The 19,116-nt window shown below is 43.9% G+C and overlaps 1 protein-coding gene across 2 annotated transcripts in view; it reads left to right on the top strand.

Annotated features, from left to right (window-relative positions):
* Positions 1-19,116, top strand: part of LOC149352725 (Y+L amino acid transporter 2-like) — a 69,517-nt gene that overhangs the window by 37,665 nt on the left and 12,736 nt on the right. Inside the window, exons 1-7 of one of the 2 annotated variants that reach the window (XM_089581928.1) lie at positions 3,457-6,315; positions 7,682-7,807; positions 11,034-11,133; positions 11,556-11,600; positions 14,340-14,463; positions 16,457-16,560; positions 17,811-17,907. In XM_089581928.1, coding sequence (XP_089438054.1) covers positions 5,799-6,315; positions 7,682-7,807; positions 11,034-11,133; positions 11,556-11,600; positions 14,340-14,463; positions 16,457-16,560; positions 17,811-17,907 — 1,113 coding nt within the window. In that variant the 5' untranslated portion in view covers positions 3,457-5,798. Of the gene's footprint in view, positions 1-3,456; positions 6,316-7,681; positions 7,808-11,033; positions 11,134-11,555; positions 11,601-14,339; positions 14,464-16,456; positions 16,561-17,810; positions 17,908-19,116 lie in introns of those variants that run through there. The other variant, XM_089581930.1, reaches the window with a different exon arrangement.

Genomic DNA, 19,116 nt, shown 5'->3' with positions numbered 1-19,116 from the left:
GTTGAAGGCTGTTGCGGATGCAGTTTAAGCAATTGTTTATACCTGCGGCGTGTGTTGACCGTTTTTCGTGTCTGCTAGCTGTGCCATTTTTCTGCGAAAACGTTAACCAGCAGATTTAATTTTGCGAACATCCATGGTGCGAGACGCGCCGGATTTCGCACTTTTATATAGAATCATCCTTCTCATTTTTGCTGCCGGTTCGTGATTTTTCCTGTAGTCAGCAGTATATGACGCAAATCCTATTGATGAAAGGTTAAATACGTAGACAGTTGGATAATCGATCAGTTCAAAAAGTTCGAGTTCAAAAGAAAGGCGGGAGCCGGGACGTTTAATCCGATTTAAATTAGGGAAATCGGCCGCACAGGACAATAATTCGAAGTTTCTAAGAATGCTCGGAACGTGTAGATCGAGTTCCCGCGGTAAAAAGACGAGTTCAAAATCCTTTTTAGCGCACCCTAAGCGTCACTTCACCTCCAGTCGCACGATGCGCTGAAGTATCTGAAACCGAAACTAACCGGAGTTTCTTACCCCTGATCGAGCGCCGTAACTACTAAGCCATCGCGGCGGCTAAATCACTCCGAAGGAAATGTTTGCTGACGTTGTAAGCCATATTTAGCTCATTTATGTCTTAATACAACGGCTGTGATAAAGACTGAGATGTGTGGTCGGTATTTATCTCACGTTCATCGGCGCAAGGGAGACGAAAACAGAAGCCTTGAAGCCACGAACAAAGAGCTGACAGTACGCAGGGCTCTCTCAAGGCTTCAGGGTTTCTGCGTTTCGGTTTGCAAATATCAGGGTCGGTGTAGCATAACGACACCTGTCTTTCGATTTCGTTCCTTTGTTATCGTCCGCCACGTCGCTGACAGACCCCCTCGATAGCGGTGACGAGGCGCCGTTTGGAATTGGAATAGAAGGGGAATAGAGTCGTTCCATTATCATGGCCCTGGAAAAGTTTGCAAGAAATCTATGGGACAAATTTTGTTCAACGCAGTGTGCATTGGTATTGGGCATGCCAGTACTAGCTGCAGTGAATCCACTCTGGAGACGTTTTGATAGACCCGGCGTCGCACTACCGACGCGATCACATCCACTGCAATATTTAGTAGAGACCGCGAACTGGCTTCATTTCAGTTTGTTCACTGACGACCCTTCCCACCATATAGCTGCGCTCTTCCTCATTGCCTCCTGGTGCAAGTGGACGCGGTAACACGCGCGCAGGCCTGATTGGGCGTCGGATTCGTTCTGGTGAGATGAGTTTATGGGCATGCGACTGATTGCGCAAGGACCGTGCTACGGTAATGCGCGGCTACGGTATTACCGCCGAGAGTTGTCTAACCATGTTTGGAACCTGCCGAATACCGCCAAATGCCGCTTTAAAAACTAAAGACAGAAAAAATAAAGTGCAAACCGGATGCAGTACTCTCTTTAGCAGCTGTTTACTTCGCCTAAGTTTCCCGGGAGATTTATCGTTTTTAGCCCTATTTATCGTTTTTAGCTACACGCATCACACGTCACCATCATCCCGGTTCACTTACCCCGTACTTTGCTAGAACCAATGCTTTTATGGTCATGAAACTTCTCCGTAACGCTATGGGAGAGCTTCATATGTTGACCGCGCCTTCCACGAGGCGGCGCTACGAGTCCTGTGGGGGCAACGTCGCGAGGGAGCGAGCGTCTCTACGGCCGCGAGTCTACGGGTAGAATGGGACTCCGGCAATGCGGCAGCAACTATTTTCTCTTTTCACTCTGCCTTCGTTTACAAAATAAGTACAGTGCACGTGACGTGCAAGCCTGTGATGCCGAATACTTGCTGCGTGACGGGTTGCCGCTCCGGCTTCGGAGGTACGCAGGAAAAGGCCTCGCTGTTCTGTCTGCCGAGCGACGCCGAGCAGCGTAAAATATGGAAGCGGGCGATACCCCGACAGGAAAGCGGTGGATTTAGCTTCGACTCCAAGCATGTACAGGGTCCGTCAAAAGTTCCCAGGCCACATGGTCCGCTTTTAATCGGTATATCCTGGCACTTAAGATTCCAATAGAGCTATCGAGGTTTTCAGATGGTAGAACGATCCTTCTGTTCTCTACAAATATTTTGAGCTTCGAGGGTTTCTCAACAGCCCGACTATGCTGCTCAAAAGCAAACCCTGTGGCCTTGGTACTTTTGACGGACCCTGTACGTGTCTACGAGAGGCATTTTGCCCGACTGATTCGGTATCACGAGTTTATGATCAACAAAGAAGCAGTGTCGCTGCAATGCGCGAGAAACCGAAACTGAGGCCCGGCGTCGTCCCACGGATATTCCTACCAGCGTACTTGGGCACGAATCTGTGACGATGTTGCATTTTAGACAGCTGTGCTCTTCAATGTGCTGATGGCTTTTGGTGCGAAAGCACTACTTCATGGGATGAAACCCACCACGAATCTTGTGGCGTCCCTGAATTTAAGGGTGCAGAAATAAAATAAATATTGCTGCGACTAGAAATTTCGTACCCCCGGCGGCGCGAACAGATCAGCTTCGCTGGCCACTGCACGAGAGCACTGTGCTATCGCAGCAGCCGATCACGCCTCGTGTTGTTGTTGTTGTTGTTGCCTCAAAAACGATGACACATACCCACGGTGGGAGATTGGCCAGGGTTTCGTGCAGATCCAAACAGGAAAAAACTAAACTGTAACACACTCTCGCGCTGCGCGCATTGTACACCGTCGTCTTCATCAACGTCCACCTTCGGAACGAACACATCAGACTAGCTTAACCTCGATCAGAGCTTAACTTCAGTCTAATATCGTCGCCAGACGTTCAACGACCCAGCAAAGCAAAACCATGAGCCAAACAGCCTAAACACATGCGTTCGCACGTCTGCTGGGTTTAACCACGTTGAACACCTAGCGCTTTTTATTTTTTGTACATGTTTCTCCGTGATTTCTATCATTGCGCATTTCTGGCTTATTGCGTCGCCGCTCACAGCTTGTCTCTTATCTTGGTAGCGCGAAGCGAGCACATGAGCAATATTTTCTTGCACTCGTCAGCGCCTCCGTAGTCACAGCGTGAAAAAGTGTAAATAAATGGCTTATGAAGCAAGAGTCTTCAGCAGCTGGCTTTGCCACCTCCGAAAGTGTCGGCAAAAAAAAAAAAAAAAAAGAGAGCACCATCAAACTACCGGTGCATTCGTCATGTGATCGCTCTTCTAGCGCGCACTCCAGTTCTTAAAATAACGCCATAACGTCATGTTTTCAGCATTACTGAGATTGCAGTATTTATCACAAGGTAAACGCCAGCCTTAAGCATTCTTCTGCACTTAGATGAAAGCGAGGACTCGGCCGAGACCGGCGCAACCCAGACACATACAGACATGTTACTGATCGCTGCGCTAGATCTCCAGAATAACGTTGTGGGCAAGTTGCGGTAAAAATGAATGCCAAGGCTGGAACATTGTACGAAAATCGCTTTTTTTGTGAAAATCAACGAGAGAAAGTAAGTGCGTTAACTGTTTGCCAGTAAACAGCCGCTAACAAGGTTTACTAGTGGCCGTCGTCGATCGTAGAGGGTTTTTAGTGTCTCGACGTTGCAGCCAAGCTATCAGGTGATAACCGGTAAAGTAGTGGCCATCGTAAGCCCAAATAGCGATCCCCAGAAAGCATAACTACCAAGCGAATATGAGCCGGTTGGCCGGAAAACAGCCGCTGCGAGCAGGGCTCGCGCAGCGACTCGTGCCCCCTCGCCGACAGCCGCGCCTCTAGCGGCGCGCGCTGTCCCTATATGAAACTTTGGCCGGAGTTTCGTGACCAGAAAAAACTGGCACTTTTAAATTTTCCTTTTTCCCGCGTACCATCAGTGAGTGGAATTCTCTGACATGATAAAATGTAAGCGCATAGTCATCCTGCATGCCTTTTTATTTTTAGTTTTTCTTTTTATTTTACTTGTTACCCGTGTATCTGTGTTATCTTGTTCTGCTTGGATCTGTAAGATGATCTGCAGTATGAAAGAAATAAAAAAAAGATAAGCACCGCGTTCAGCAGTGCTTTGGCAGAGGGTACAACTACCTGTGCGCTCAGCCACAGGAGTTGGAGGATACGCGACTTCAGCGCATCAAGGCCGTCAGACGCGAAATGAACTGGTACGCGGTCATTCCTGAGGGCCGGCATGGCGTTGTCGGGCGAGGATACGCCAAAAGGTAGATGCATAAGGATTGCGGGACACCTCAGCGAAACTGTGTCGCATACTGCGTAAAGTCCCGCTCAAACGCCCCCATTTGCCGCTGCTGCAACGCGTAGTACATGCAAACCTATGATGGAAACATGAGGTGTCATTTTTTGGCTCGGGCGTTAAATTTGGTGGCATGCGTTGGCGGTGGAGGGCGTCGTTTTATTCGCATGCATATAAAAAATCCGACATCAGCTCAGCGAGAACGTTTCAGTCGTGGGAAAGGAGGAAAACCATGGGTGAAGATGCAGCTTGATCGTCGCACGCAGCGATAACGCGACAGCTCCGAGCGCATGCCCGAGCTCATGGCAGCGCCGCTTTGATAGCCGCCCAGCACAGCGCTCGGTGGCGCGCTGAAAAACGGCTCCCAGCAGTTTCGCATGCCGGATAAGCTGACAGTGCTTGTGCGGGTGGAGGCTGTCTTTACAGTAAGGTTTTTAATGCAATTTGTTTAATACTGTATTTGGAGCCGATTACCTTGCAGAAGAAGCAAGGAAGAAGTGTTCTGGTTGAGCAGATACGCATCCTGAATGGCGAGAATTTTTAATTCAGGCGCGACGTTTGTAAAATCACCTTTTTCAGTTGCTCCGTAATTCCATGTTAGCTATATATAGGTGCATGCCAATGATGCAGGCCATATTCGAGAAGCTCAGTGTTTTTTTGGGACAATCTACCGCGAGTGAAGGATTTAAACTGGTTGGTTTTGTGGAGTTTAACGTCCCAAAGCGACAGAGGCTGATCTAAATGGTGTTCGTTCGGCTTTGCAACAGCTGTACGCGAAGCGGGCGCCGAGTTACTGGTGGTGAAAGCATGGAACAGCCTCACATGCATAAATTTAGCCTTTTACTACGACTGGACGTGCTGACCATAGAGAAATATACTTTCTCTAGTGCTGACGACGGTGAAGTAGCTGGTAGAGCAGGCTTGACAAGACAGCTGAACAAAAAAAAAAAAAAATGAATGCTTGTCCTCAAACGTGTTGGCGTGGCATTAAAACTGCGCATTAAAAGAAAAAAGCGGAAATGTTATCTAAAACAAAACAAAATTAGCTGGTAATCTTCGAGAAACAGGTGAACGTTACCTTTCTCCATTGTAGCGAAATTCAGCGGAGCAGCTATAGCGTCGCGTCAGTAATGAGCTGTTATGTTCCCCGAGATGAAATTATGTTCGTCCGGCGTTCTACTGCAGTTGTCTGCCGGCTCCTCACGAAGCAATTAGGCGCATTAGCCTTTCGAGCAATTTTATGGCTCTTAACGTTATCGCTTATAATCTTTACTGCCTGGGCTTAACCACGAGCGAAGCTGATGGAGCGGAAGTCAGATGGGATAAAATAAACTGAAAAGAAAAGAGGGGAAGGGGAGAGGAAGGGAGAGAGCGAGAGGAGCGGATCATATTTGTGCAAACAGAACTGGATCCCTGGGCGTTGTCGATTCCTTGTGCGGGGTTGGTCCGTCATGTCCAAAGGGCCGTGACTGACGCTTGTAGCGCTGTGTGCTTAGCACTATCGCTGCAGCCTTCGCGCCAGTTCCCTGCGAGAGAAGTCGGGTTTTGTCGTGGTCCGAACTTTCTGCGTGCCGCTGTGCCTCGTGCTTGAAGAATGGCCCAGAACGGTTTCCAAAGCGAAACGTCGCCTCTTCTGCCGAAGTGCCCCGCTATTCAGCAAGATGTGCTTCCCGCAGACAATACTTCGACGTGTACCGTAGAGCTTAAGAAGAGTCTCGGCCTTTCCAATGGCGTGTCGCTGATTGTCGGTTCGATTGTCGGAGCTGGAATATTCGTGTCGCCCGCTGGCGTTATCCGTTACGCTGGATCCATCGGCTTGTCTTTGGTCGTGTGGGTGCTGACGGGCCTGTCCTGCTTAATTGGCGCGCTGTGTTACACCGAACTCGGCACCATGATTCCTAAGTCGGGAGGAGACTACGCCTACATCTCGGCTGCATTCGGACCTTTCCCCGCGTTCCTTCAGCTCTGGGCCATGCTGGTCATAGTGCAGCCGGCTGGCAATGCCATTGTGGCGCTCACATTTGCTAACTACGTGTTGCGACCGTTCTACGATGACGTGGACTGTGTTCCGCCTTCATCGGCGGTCATGCTCATCGCTGCCCTTGTGTTGTGTAAGGACACAGCGCGTTTTTGTTGCGTTTGTTTCTCAGTCGTCGGCGTTAAGGTTTGTACCGAAACGTTCTTAGACCAAGATCTTGGTCCAAGAACGTTAGTTTGTACAGCCACTGTGTCCCATTCGGACGACTGAACTTTGACCGTGCTCCGATAATTACTTTCGTGAGATGCCTGAATTTAAAATTACTTCGTTTTTTAAGCGTTTTTGGGCCAGGATGAAATGCGCCGCGAGTCGGTGTGCTAGTATCTCGTTAGCTTTCTGTACCCGTCCAGTTCATCTGTGACATTGCTAGTAAATAATTAACAAACATCAATTAACGAGAGTGGCGAGTTCCGATGGGGTATTCCGTGGTGGCAGCAGCGCGATAAAGTGACGACGATAAAGCTAGAGGGGACATGGGAGCCCTGTCCTGTCCTCTAGCTCTCGTGATCTTTCTTTTCTTAAGCTGCTTCCGCCATGCCATTTAACACGTGTATCATCTCAGGTTTTTCCATCACCCATTAGATATCGGAAATCGTCGATGATTGTGCCTTGTAGAATCTGCGTTCATTTGGAATGTCTTGCGTGACGTGAGAGGCGGAAGCAGGCAACTTGTGCCAAATGCTTGCAATGGAGGACACTTTTCTGTCTGTGATGCGAGGAATGCAGCGTGCATTCATAAAGCGGTGCAAACCGAAATTGTGTAGCGCGCGTGTGGTATGGTATATGGGGTTTAACGTCCCGAAGCGAAATGGGCTGCATAAGGGACGCCGTAGTGAAGGGGTTCGAATTAATTCCGACCTCCTGCGTTCTTTAACGTGCACTGACATCGCACAGTGCACGGGTGCCTTGCGTTTCGCCTCCATCGAAACGCGATCGCCGCAGCCGGTATCGAACCCGAATCCTCGGGCTCGGTAGTCAAGCGCCCTAACCACTGGGCCACCGCGGCCGGGCTATGTAGAGTGCGTGTGTGTTGTGCGTACCGGCCCCGTTGAAATTGATTGTAAAACATTTTATTCGCCGGAAAGAGCTTGGTAAGAGGCCGCGTTAAGTGCATGCGTTTTGATGCACGGAGTCTCGTGAGCACAGCCGCGAAATCCGCACTCCCATCCGGAGCCTGTCTACTGACAATCTGTTGATGCTAGAGGATTATACTGTAAAACTGTGGCTTCTATGCGGTCATGAGTTCCACTGCAGTGCGAGCAAGGCATTCAGCATTTCTCGCTCGTTGATCGATTACTCATTTTCCCGTTCGCATCGTGACAGGAGTAATTTTGTCGTCCGTAGTCATTCTCATGCCCTCTGCACACTGGCTCTTGTCTGTGTGTGGATACTTGCTCATATTGTCATGCTTTCTCGCCCCCACCCCTTTCTGCTTTTAGGTTTACTCACGTTCATCAACTGCTACAATGTCAAGTGGGCGACGTTTGTACAGGACTCCCTTATGTTTGCCAAGGTCATCGCTTTGGTTATCATCATCATTGCAGGCTTTGTGCACCTTGCTCAAGGTACGTTCGCTATTTTCATTTTTTCACGCTCTCAATCACTGCCGCAGCACACTTTCCAGCCTTATCAAGAACGAAACTTCGTTGTGGGATAGCTGATGAAGCATTTTTTTGTCTCGCTGGTGCTGTCAGTGAGCAATATATTTGTCTCCCGAACTGGTGGAGCGAAGATAAACTTTGACAAGAAAGCAGCTAAAAAAGAAGTAAGACACGAAAAGGAAGCGTATTTTGTGAATGTAGGCAAAATTTCACTATGGGTGGGGGCAGGCATAAGTGATAATTAATGTTATGTGGCTGCGTCATGCGCGTCATATATGCTTCCGCAGCTGCGCCGCATTATACTCCTCGGCATGCTCGCCGGTCTGCTATTGCAGAAATCGAATTCCACGAGCGCCAGTGAGCATACCGTCGATTGCAGAAGGTTGCGGGCAACAGGAACGAAAGAAATGAAGTTGAAAGATGCAGCTGGCATATGTGTGGATTGGGTTCGTGCGTTACCCGTTATGGCGAGCCCACCACACACAGTGATCTGGGCAGATGCAATAAATGAAATGGGCAGATGCAGTACTCGTGCTTGGCGCTGAGTTAGCGTACGGGAAAGGACACATTGTTTGCTGTGCGCGTGCGAGTTATTGCACGAATCATATTTCCGTTGGGGCTAGTTGGTTCACATAGATGGAACCGGCGGAACTAAACGAGCCTACGCAACACAGGACTGGCGCTTCATCGGGGTCTGGCTGTAGTGAGTGCATGGTGTAGGCCAACGAAAAAAATCCCAGCGCAGCTAAGAACAATGGAGAGGCAGAGGCGCCGACGCAAGAAACTCGCTTAGAAAACGGACGATGCTCGAGAGCGCCGTGCTTTTACTGCGTCGCCACAGACTGGGAGTTCAAATGCGAGAAACCGCGATTCGAGTTTTTGAACGGGAAAGAGTTTGAGTGCATTTTTTTTTCATATATTGTAAGATTTCACTATGACAGTCAATATATCTGCAGATCTCCCGTCGGCAGGCTTGATTTTTTTTTTTTTTTTTTGCTATCAACGTTTTTGCTATCCTCAAAAACGTTCCCCATTGGTTTCCTAAGGCAGTCTTAACTGCTCGATGCGAGTGATGGAAACGCTAAAAGTGGTACATATCGGAAGAATGGACCATTCGCCTTCGGTATTTCTGTGCTAGTACCTTACAGTTTTCCAATATTCAAAATTTTTGTCCGAGAATGTTGGGGCATCTAAGGGCTGCAGGAGGGAGACTGTACTAAATTTACCATTATGTATGTACAGGATGCTGCACTATATAACCTTTAAATATAGCTTTTTTGGTCCAAATAATTTTTTTGGCATAGTACTGTCAATGGTGGCCGTCAGCAAACAACTTAAAAAAAAAAAATCAGCGGTTGCAAACACTGGGCCGCGGTTCGCGGCGTCCTGTATTACTACGCTGGCCAATCGCAGCAGTGAACGAAATCGGCTTTTAAATGTTTGACTACATCAAACAATCCGCGTATCAATATTCTAGAGCTCATAATTTTTTTCTTGTGATAAGCTTCTTGTTTAGGTAACGAGAAACGTTTAAGCAGCGGACTACTTTGTCGTCGCGGAGGAATTCTGTGCGCGGAGACTTAATGTGGGCGGAGCTTCACTGCAGACTTAAGTTGTATCCGACTATAAGACATAGCAATGTGCTAAGATCTTTTATTATAACAGTTAGGCGTCTAATTTATGTAGTGATTTATAGCCCGCCATTAGTAATATCAATAGCAATTTTTACGTTATCAAAAATGCAATGCTCTTCGCCGCTGCAACGAAAGAAATTTCTGGCCTGCACTCGGGCGGAACCGAAACCACGCGGCTGGGGAGCGCGCGTAGCCACGCCTACAAGCGCGTCTCACAGCGGTGCGCGTGCCACGTGCTCTTTTTCGCTGCACCCGCGCAGGAACGGCCGTATTTTATTTGTAGGCTGTATTTTACTGCGAAAGCACTTCACGAAGTCAAACCGGCTCAACTAGTTTGTGCGAAGCTTGACCTTGAGGGTGACCTTGGCGAAACCATGAATAAATATTGCCACGACTGGGATTCGAACCAGCGACGGCGCGAACAGGTCAGGTTTGCTGGCCACTGCTCGAGAGGACTATGCTATTGCCGCAGCTGATCATGCCTTGTGTTAAACTGCAACACACTCTCCCACTGTTCATTGCACATCTTTGTCTTGTCTTCAGCTAATACTGCTGTCAGACTAATATACATGCTCTTGCGCTGTGCACTTCAGCAAAGCAAAAGCATGAGCCTACCAGGCTAAACACATGCTTCCGCACGCCTGGTTTAACTATGTTAAAACCATGGCATTGCTGAGTAGTAGCTCTTGACCTACAGTGGCTGCTTAGGGTGCCTTGAGTGTGTTCTTTTGAAATGGCATGTTAAAATTTAAAAAAGTTTGTGCTGAGAGCAGTGGCCATGAATACCATGCTGGAGTTTCTTCTTTTATGTGGTGTTCTTGCATAAATAGAAATAGTAATGTTTTATACATGCCATTACATGAATAAAGTGCAGCTTGGATGATACTGATGACCTTAAGAGGAGCAAAGATACATTGACAGTCCACAAAAATATAGGAACTGTAGTGGTGTGGAAAAAGGACCTCTGTCTAATTCTGTTTGAGCTGTGATGACTTGCATGATTTGTAACATTCCAAAGATTGTTTTATGTTAAAAAACAGGTGAATGTGGTGTAGTTTTCACCTTGCTAAGCTCAAAGTCAAACTAATAAGTTAGGCGCACTCCTGGCTCTGTTTTTGGCAGTTTTATGAGTTGCATGCGGACTTGAAGGAAGGCAAAGAATAAAGTATTTGCCAATACTACACGGTGAGGAAGGCAGACACTGATAGCACAAGTAGGAGAGGCCAGAATTACTCAAGTCATCCTTTGCAAGAAGAATTCTTTTTCTCAAAGCAGCAAATGCAAGTTGGCACCATTTAAACTTTATTTTGCCATTTGCCTCAAAATGTTAGAAAAGATTGTAGAGAAGTCTTTTCTGTTTTTTTCTCAAGTGTTTGCATATGCTGAGCACCCTGTTTTTTTTTAAGATGACAGGTGTCATTAATTGACCTCTTATATCGTTCACTGTGGTTTATTTCATTTGTCAGCTTGTGTTCATTATTTTTTGCTTTCTGTAGCTGTGTACCACATGACCTGTATCAGACCTTGCTAGCAATCTTGTCTGTTGTTTGTTGCAGGGAACACAGGAAACCTCAGTAACATGTTCGAAGGGACAACAACGGATCCTGGACGCATTTGTTTGTCATTTTATGCTGGACTTTTTTCTTATGCAGGATGGTAAGCTGAAAGAGTGACCTTACTTGTTACCAAAACTGTAGCTCCATTATCCTTCTTTATTTGTTTGCAGCAACAAACCTGAGCTGCCCTTTCTAGGCGTATTGAATGTGTGTTGCCTATCTACTATTCATTTTTGAGAAATGTGTGAATGGTGACATTGTACCTAGTAATCTGCATATCAGAACCAGAATCAGTTTATTTAAACGAACAAACAGTATGTACACGTGTTTGTTAAATACAGGAGGAGGTCCGAAAGCCAAAGGCTGCACAGGGGACCTCCTAAAGGTCAGCATTAGAAAAATGGTCTGGTTTATTGGTATTCAGATTTGAATTACTTCATAGCAGCATGCTTTTCTATTGGCTGGTTATGATGCACCTACTTGTGTTGAATGCCTTATAATATTGTTCTCGTATTATTCTAGGAACTATCTGAACTTTGTGACAGAGGAATTGAAGAATCCATTTAGGTATGTGTTTCTTTTGTTCAAGCTAAGAGTGTACTCTTTTTCATTATGTGAGTCTCCAGTCATCCATTATTTACAGAATGTTGAGATGGCATACTTTGCAGGTATTATGTGTATCCTTTAGACGTCCACAGCCCTCTGTGTAAAAAAACGAAAGGAAAGCTTGGTACCATGCACTGCAGTATAGCCATCCAAGTAATGCTTAACTGATGTAACATATAGATGCTTCTACTGAACATGCTAGAGATTTTGTGGAACATCTGCTTAACAGATATTAGGCTCAAGCACAGTTAGGTCATTTGGTTGCTGATAGCTGTATTGGCCTTTAAATGGGTTATTGTGGCAACTAAGGTAACACTGATAATTTTTTTGCTTGTTTCAAATGATGAAAAATATCCTAATGTAGTTTTCAGTTAAAATTAAGCACTGTAGCAATGTATACCAAAATATTACTGGAACATCCACTGTACTATTACGATCAAAAGTTTACTGGGGCACAAGTCTGCACAGAAAAGTTTATTTCGGCGCAATCTCTTAAACCAATCGCCTAAAAATGTGTCAACGTATGAGGGGATGTGCATGCTCTATACACTAGTAACAATCCCACGTGACTAGGTCATGAGGTAAAGCTGCAATAAACTTTTTCCTGAATTGTGATAGTGATAGTACAGTCGTGATATCATGATAGTACATTTCTGCATGGTGCATGTGGCATTCTTGGTACCATGAAGCAACATTACGGGACTAACACAGCCATAGAGCCTCCTTTGTAAACACACATGCTCACCAGAGAAGGAGAAACAGTGTGCAGAACTGGGCACTCGCCCAATTCTGTCAGTTTCACTCGTGCTGATAGACTGCTCGAGAAAGATGTGTTCATCAGTGCTAGTAGGGAACTGCCGACCACAAAATTTAACTTAATTTTGTGGATGTTTATTTCTTTGGTATTCAGTACAATTTTTCAGGTTCACCTACTATGTTCAGTTTGCTGAAGATTGTGATTAATATCTGAACAAAACTAAACTCAAAAGTAGCAGCTATCCATGCATAAATGTGTTATGCTTTCCCTTTTTGCACAAATTTGGTGCAAGGTGTCAAATAGGAAAAAAAATAAAGAAGCCTTGTATCAGTTATAAATGCTCGACTTCAGGTGTTTCTTTTTATTTGTATGTTATGCTAATATATCATGACTGATCCTCTGATGCGAGGATCTTTTCTTGCCATGTCTTCTTGTTTGTTTTTTTTATCGCTTATAGATACTGAATGTTTAGATGGGTATTGATGTCTGAATAATATTATGCTATTGAGCATCTTTGTATAAATTGTTGCAGTTTGCTCTTTTAGAAAAGGCTGTTAAGCGCAATGAATATGTGACACTTGGACTGTCTGTAAATGTAATCAGATGTGAGGAATGCTGGTGAAAAATTTTTAGTATTCCTTTTGTATGCCTGGAAGGACTCTCAAAAATGTCGGTTTTTGCACTGGGATCCATATTGCTTATTCATTTAGTGGAAATGTGTGTCTTTAGAAGCAATGATTCATAGCTCGGGCAAAGTGTCACATACAGCACCAAATAGTGCCTTCGTGTTGGCATTTGCATTTTTTTTTTCTCGATGAGCATGCACAACTTTTGCACAACAATGCCCGTAATTTGGCATGTGCTGCTGGTTTTTTCATGCTGTTGTAGCTCAGAAAGCCAGGATTACCATTAGTGTTCATATTTCAAGACTGATGAATGAAATTTTGTTGGCCAAATTTTTAGGCTATGTGACAAGATAAGGCAAATACACTTGAGTGCATGAGACCAGAAAATAATTTTTTGGAAATTTGCATCTTAGTTGTGTTTCCATGTTTGTTAACTGTAACATTGTGGCTTTCTACTGCATTGAACATGCTAGTGGCACCCTTTCTTAAAGTTTGCTGAGCAGTTTAATATTAGTGTTGCCTGTTAAAATATATTTAACTTTTCATGTCATTGGCTAGCTGCACACAGCAAAAGTAAAGTAAGCACAGCTTAACACACAGTCACATACACTGGAAGTATCTTCCATTAGACAATTTTTCATAGTGTTGTAAAGCTTTCTCTCCAGTAGATTTACTTGACGAGTCATGTGTATGTATCAATGGTATTGTGCCGAAATGGTATAACACGAATATTAGTGCTAAACTATGACATCTGCAAAATATTGCCAACCATGGCTGCTTATTCAAGTGCGTTTATTTTTTTGGCAACTTTTACTTCCTGTTTAAATCCAGCGCATTTCAGTTATCAAGATAATTTTGTCCATGAAGCAACCACCCTAAGGTGGACATCTGAATAAGTGACAACAGTGTACACTTGTGGACCGCTCGTCGGTGCCTTACATACCAAATTTATGAAGAGGATAGTGCATTTCAGAGTTCTAGGACAGATGGGGCTGCAATTATGCATACTGGTGCTATTTTGTAAGCAACATCTCAGTATGAGGCAAATCATCCAGTATAACCGCACTGGAAAGCACCTGGTACTAAAATACTGACTCTCATGACGCAGCTATCAGGCCAAGTTATGTGTAGCCCTTAAACTTTTCAGCGGGGCAAACTCAGTTGGGCTCTCTTCCTTTCTGTGGAAATTTCACGACTAGGTTTAAGGCAACTGTACCCCTCTAGCTCGAGTACTGCCTTAAAACTTGAAGAGCTTGTTATTGTTATTGCATGACTGTACCCGGTTCTGTGCTTATATGTGTGTTCTTCTTTCCTCAGGAACTTGCCATTTGCGATCTACATTTCATTACCCATGGTGACAATCATCTATCTTCTTGCCAATGTTTCATACTTTGTGGTCCTCACTGCTGACGAAGTTCAGTCTGCAAATGCAGTGGCTGTGGTAAGTACAGTTCATCTGAAGCAACTTGCTGAAGTGAAGTTCATCATATTTCTTACTTTACTTTTGCATACTTGCTAAGGAAATGAAAAATGGTACATATTCTGAAAAATATTTTGACTCCTTATAAATGTCTACTGATAATTATGTGCTTCGTTTCTGTATTGTGAGAAGGCTGCCACGTGAGCTAGAGAGTATGGTAGCTCAAATTTGATGAGCACTGCATGTAATACTGCCTGAACACTTTTCCTTAGAAGTACTTTGCTTAAAATTGCTCTATAGGTAAGCATAAAGTGCATGTAGTTTTTTGTACTGTTGAACCGGGCCTGGATGCTGCGTTCAAACTATCTTTCATACTGAGTGATTTTCAAAATGTCACTATGTGGCTCCCTATATTATGGCACATTCATAGTGCATTGAGTGCTATACTGGTTGATTACTTTTTCAGAGCTTGGTAGGATTGGGTATAGCTACTAATCATTTCATTACTGAAATTCATTACTGTGGTCTGAGTACATTGATAGAGTTTACCATGTGTGTTATGTACTGTTCATTGTGTTAAGTCGCTATCTCTCAAGAAAGGAAAAGCTGTGAAAGGGAAAAATGTAATATGCAGTTTTTAGAGACTAGCAGATATTCTTGTACATGAAAAGATGAAAAAAGGAAAGGCCTATAGGAAGGTTAATCAGGATAATGTCTAGCTGGCTACCTTATGCACGGGGAGGCATTTCTCATAAAAACATATTAACTCTTACCCCACCGTAGGAAAGATAACTATTTTATGGGTCTTCATTAAATTTTTTTTGGCCCAGTAACTATGAGGTTTAAAATTTAATTTTATATATACATAAAGATGAAGCCAATCAAACATGTTTTATATTAAAGTGTTCATGTGTTGCTGTCAAATTTTATTTGCTATATCAAGATTTTTAGAGAAAATGTAAACAAAACTTGCAAAAGTATGCTTGCATCCAAAACGAAAAGAAAATTTAAAGAAACCTGTAAATATACAAAATGTCTGCTCATTCAATTGCAAATACTTTTAAAAGAATCAGTGAAAAGTTTTCTGGCTAGAAAACAATAGCTTTAGGCCCTATAGTTGAGCACACCATTTGGCGAAATAAACTCTTCGCAGCGCAGGTTATCAAATCCTGCCCAAATGATGTGGAAACCCTACAAATGGGACAAATAACATTGGTAATGTCAATACCGTTTTCAAAATGGCCGCTGAGTTGAGCAAAACGGGCCCAAATAAGGGTCTAGCAGAGGTGCTGCCACTGATGTTCCGGGCTGGTTCCTTGGGTCTTGCTTGTCCTTTGAACTAAAGTAGAACAATGAGGCTGCACCCACAGTCACTGCTACCTGGATCGTCAACAAAACCAGCCATGGATGCAGCTGAATCATATGATTTGCCATGTTTCAGTGCACGTGCCATGCTGGCAGAGGTGGCCATTCTCAACTTCTACGCTCTACTGTTTTCTCAAGTGGTTAAAAAATCCCCGCTATGCAGAAAAGAGACAAATCAAAGAGAAAAGTAAACTGTAGTTTTCTAGCTTCAAGGCAGATGGATCAGCATGTCTGGGAATGGTGCGGAAGCATTTGAAATTGGAATTTGCATCCATCGTTAATGGGCTAACGATGCTCAGTGAGCATGGTACGCAATGAGTTAAGCCGATGTGAGCAAAAAAATTGCTCCAAAAATTCTCTCCATGTTTCCTGGGCTAGCACTTTTCATAACTGCCGCAAATATTTGTGGAGTGCCTTTTAGATGTGTGATTTGCGGGATTATTATTAGTATATGTTAAAAAATGCAGCTGTCCAGGTACCTTGTTTTTAATGCACATTTCATAACAGTGTGGTTATGCATAAGCCAGTGCATGAATGTGAATAGAGGCGCTATACGTGCATTATATTTTACCTTGTACATATCTCTATTCCGTAGACTTTTAACGATGTAGGTTTTTTCTTACTATTAGACCTACTGTTTACATTGCAGACATTTGGAGAAAAGGTTCTTGGTGTGGTGTCATGGATCATGCCAGTCTCTGTGGCACTGTCTACATTTGGCGGCCTCAATGGTGGAATTTTCGCATCCTCCCGGTGGGTGAAATTGTGTCTGGAAAGAGGCTATAAAAATGCAAGATGGGTGTAAATTGAGCTGCTTGGTAGATATCATGCAAAACGTCAGATTGAAAGGAACACTGTACATGTGGAAGTAATACACAAGGTGTTGCTGAATAGCAGCTTTACTAATATGAACAACAGCTTATATACTTTTCTTCGACAGTCAAAGAAAATTTCTTGCACAGAACTTAGATACAGCAAATGCTGTTTCTTTAAGGCCTTTTTTTTTGTTTTTTGTCATGTTGCCTTTATATATGCTATTTATGTCAGTAAAGCTGTTGTTAGTCCTCATTGTCCTGTTACTGCTATGTGTTTTATGTTTCTTTTGAGCTGATGCCCTGCATGCTACAAAAATGCAGGCTGTTTGTAAATATGGACTTTTTTTTTTCAGTAAAACAGATGGGGACCTTTGGTCTTCACTTAAAGTTTAAATATATATTTCAATGCACATTGTACTAAGTATCTGGACAACAAAATTTCCTAACATGTTTGTATGGCGACTGTGATATCATCACAAAGCCATGTGATATGTTCCATGACTATTATGTTAGTTTCTTGGGTTTTCAACATGCAGTTGGCAGCTTTGTGGGCTTTGGTGTTTGTGTACAGCTAGCTTCAGAGTTATTCACTCAACTTACACTGCCACGCTACCTAAGTTATTGGCACCACTTTGCAAGCTTAGTGACATGCACATTATATAAAGAAACTTTAAGCAGAGGTCATTAATGGAGTCAGTAGGGGCCTGAACAAAGAAGTAGGCTTGTTAGCCATTGGCTGTCCTGGCCCCATCATTGCAAATGTGTGATATATGGCAGCTGCTGTAGCCTATAGTTATGACTTGTCACCTAGTAATAAAAAAAAAGCCTTGCTGCACCCGATACTTGTGATGATTGAACTGCAGAAGGCAGGCTTATAAGGTATTATGAGAGTTATTTCATTCGGCGCAATTGTGAACTCATATATTATATTGTGCGTTTTTATTCCTTCTCATCTTTCACTATGGTACTCGGAAGTGCATTGATTTTGCTTTACCATGATTGGAACATTCCTCTTATAACTACGCTAGAACTCCGGTGTTACAATTTCCTTTTTATTTTAAATGAATATTCTGGAGTAGTGGGGTGTTATGCCATTCTCTACAAAAACTTGTCTTGCATTGAATTTGGTGTGCTATTTCTTTTGTTCTCCTTTTCTATGACTCACTGTAGCTTACTCTTTCCTTACAGCCTGTTTTTTGTTGGTGCGAGACAGGGACACCTGCCTAGTTGTCTCGCCATGATCAATGTAACGCATTTTACACCAGCTCCCAGCCTAGTCTTTTTGGTAAGTGTAAACTTGCTAATTACTAAGTTAGATGTCACATGCTTCCTAATTATTTCACTGAAGGTTTTCAACACTGCATAAGATATTGTCACGTTGTAGTGACGGCAGTCCAGCGGTCAGGAAGACACCAGAAATACTTGCAAACAAAGCTCTTTATTTGGGCTGACTTGCGCCCGCAAAAGAACTGAATTACTCGGTGGCGGCGTAAGCAACAAGCGTGCTCGTCAATCGTCGAACTACGAATGCCCGCTGCTCGTGGCATCGTTCAATTTAAAGCCGGCAAGGAAACTTCGAGATAACAGGTCGAGATCATCTAGAGTAATCTAGAAACAAGTAGATGCAGCTGTTCATGGCTGTGAACAATCGGGATTAGTCCGGTCGCCTCTCGCGTCACGAACAAAAATGATAACACCCCTTTTGTGCGGCCTTGCGCGAACGAACAAACGCTACAATGATATGTGGCAATATTTAAAATGTTTGCACGCTCAGCACCTTTATTCTGAGCTCTTCTCATGTGTTCCTGACAAGTATTAGCTGCTGTAACTCTCACAGTTCTAACCTGCTTGAGGCTTGCGTACTAATTGTCAGTTTCAAATGGCGCATCTATTTGCTGCCCTGTGCAATTGCTGGAATCTTTTTCATGATGGCTTTTGGTGTGCGTGTCCAATGCGAGTCGCACAGTGTTCTCTGCTGACTGCATTTGCTTGACTATTTTAGCCATTTGTTCTGATTACTCCTGTGTTGATGATGCTTTGTAATAAAGGAGTATAAACACCTCATTTTGGTGGCATGTTTTCTTCTTTGCAGTGAAGCGTAAGACATTACTATACATGGATCACCACGTGGTATTCACTCACGATTGCCTAATAATTTGTAATCTAATTTTTCTCTCATGCTGTTTTAGTTTCAACCACTCTGTGATGTCAAATTTGCGTTTAGGGCATGTGAGGCATGCAAAAGTTGTGCTATAATTGCTACTTCTTCATTTGTTGTTCATTCCAGCTATTGGCAGGCTGGATTTAGCGTTGTAGTGAAATAAACCGATGAAGCGGCTATTATATCAGTTTTTTCATGCCTCGTGCGACCCAAATGCAACTTCGACATCACAGCCACCATTAGCATTGAAACAGCATGACAGAGAAATTCAATTATAAATTATTTTGCAGTTGTAAGTGAATACCACATGGTAATCGATGTATACTAATGCCT

This window comes from Amblyomma mixtum, chromosome 3, assembly GCF_055824585.1.
Source record: "Amblyomma mixtum isolate Tamu chromosome 3, ASM5582458v1, whole genome shotgun sequence".
In the NCBI taxonomy this organism is placed as follows: domain Eukaryota; kingdom Metazoa; phylum Arthropoda; class Arachnida; order Ixodida; family Ixodidae; genus Amblyomma; species Amblyomma mixtum.
The sequence above is the reverse complement of the archived record's forward strand: the minus strand, read 5'-3'. Positions and strand labels throughout refer to the sequence as shown.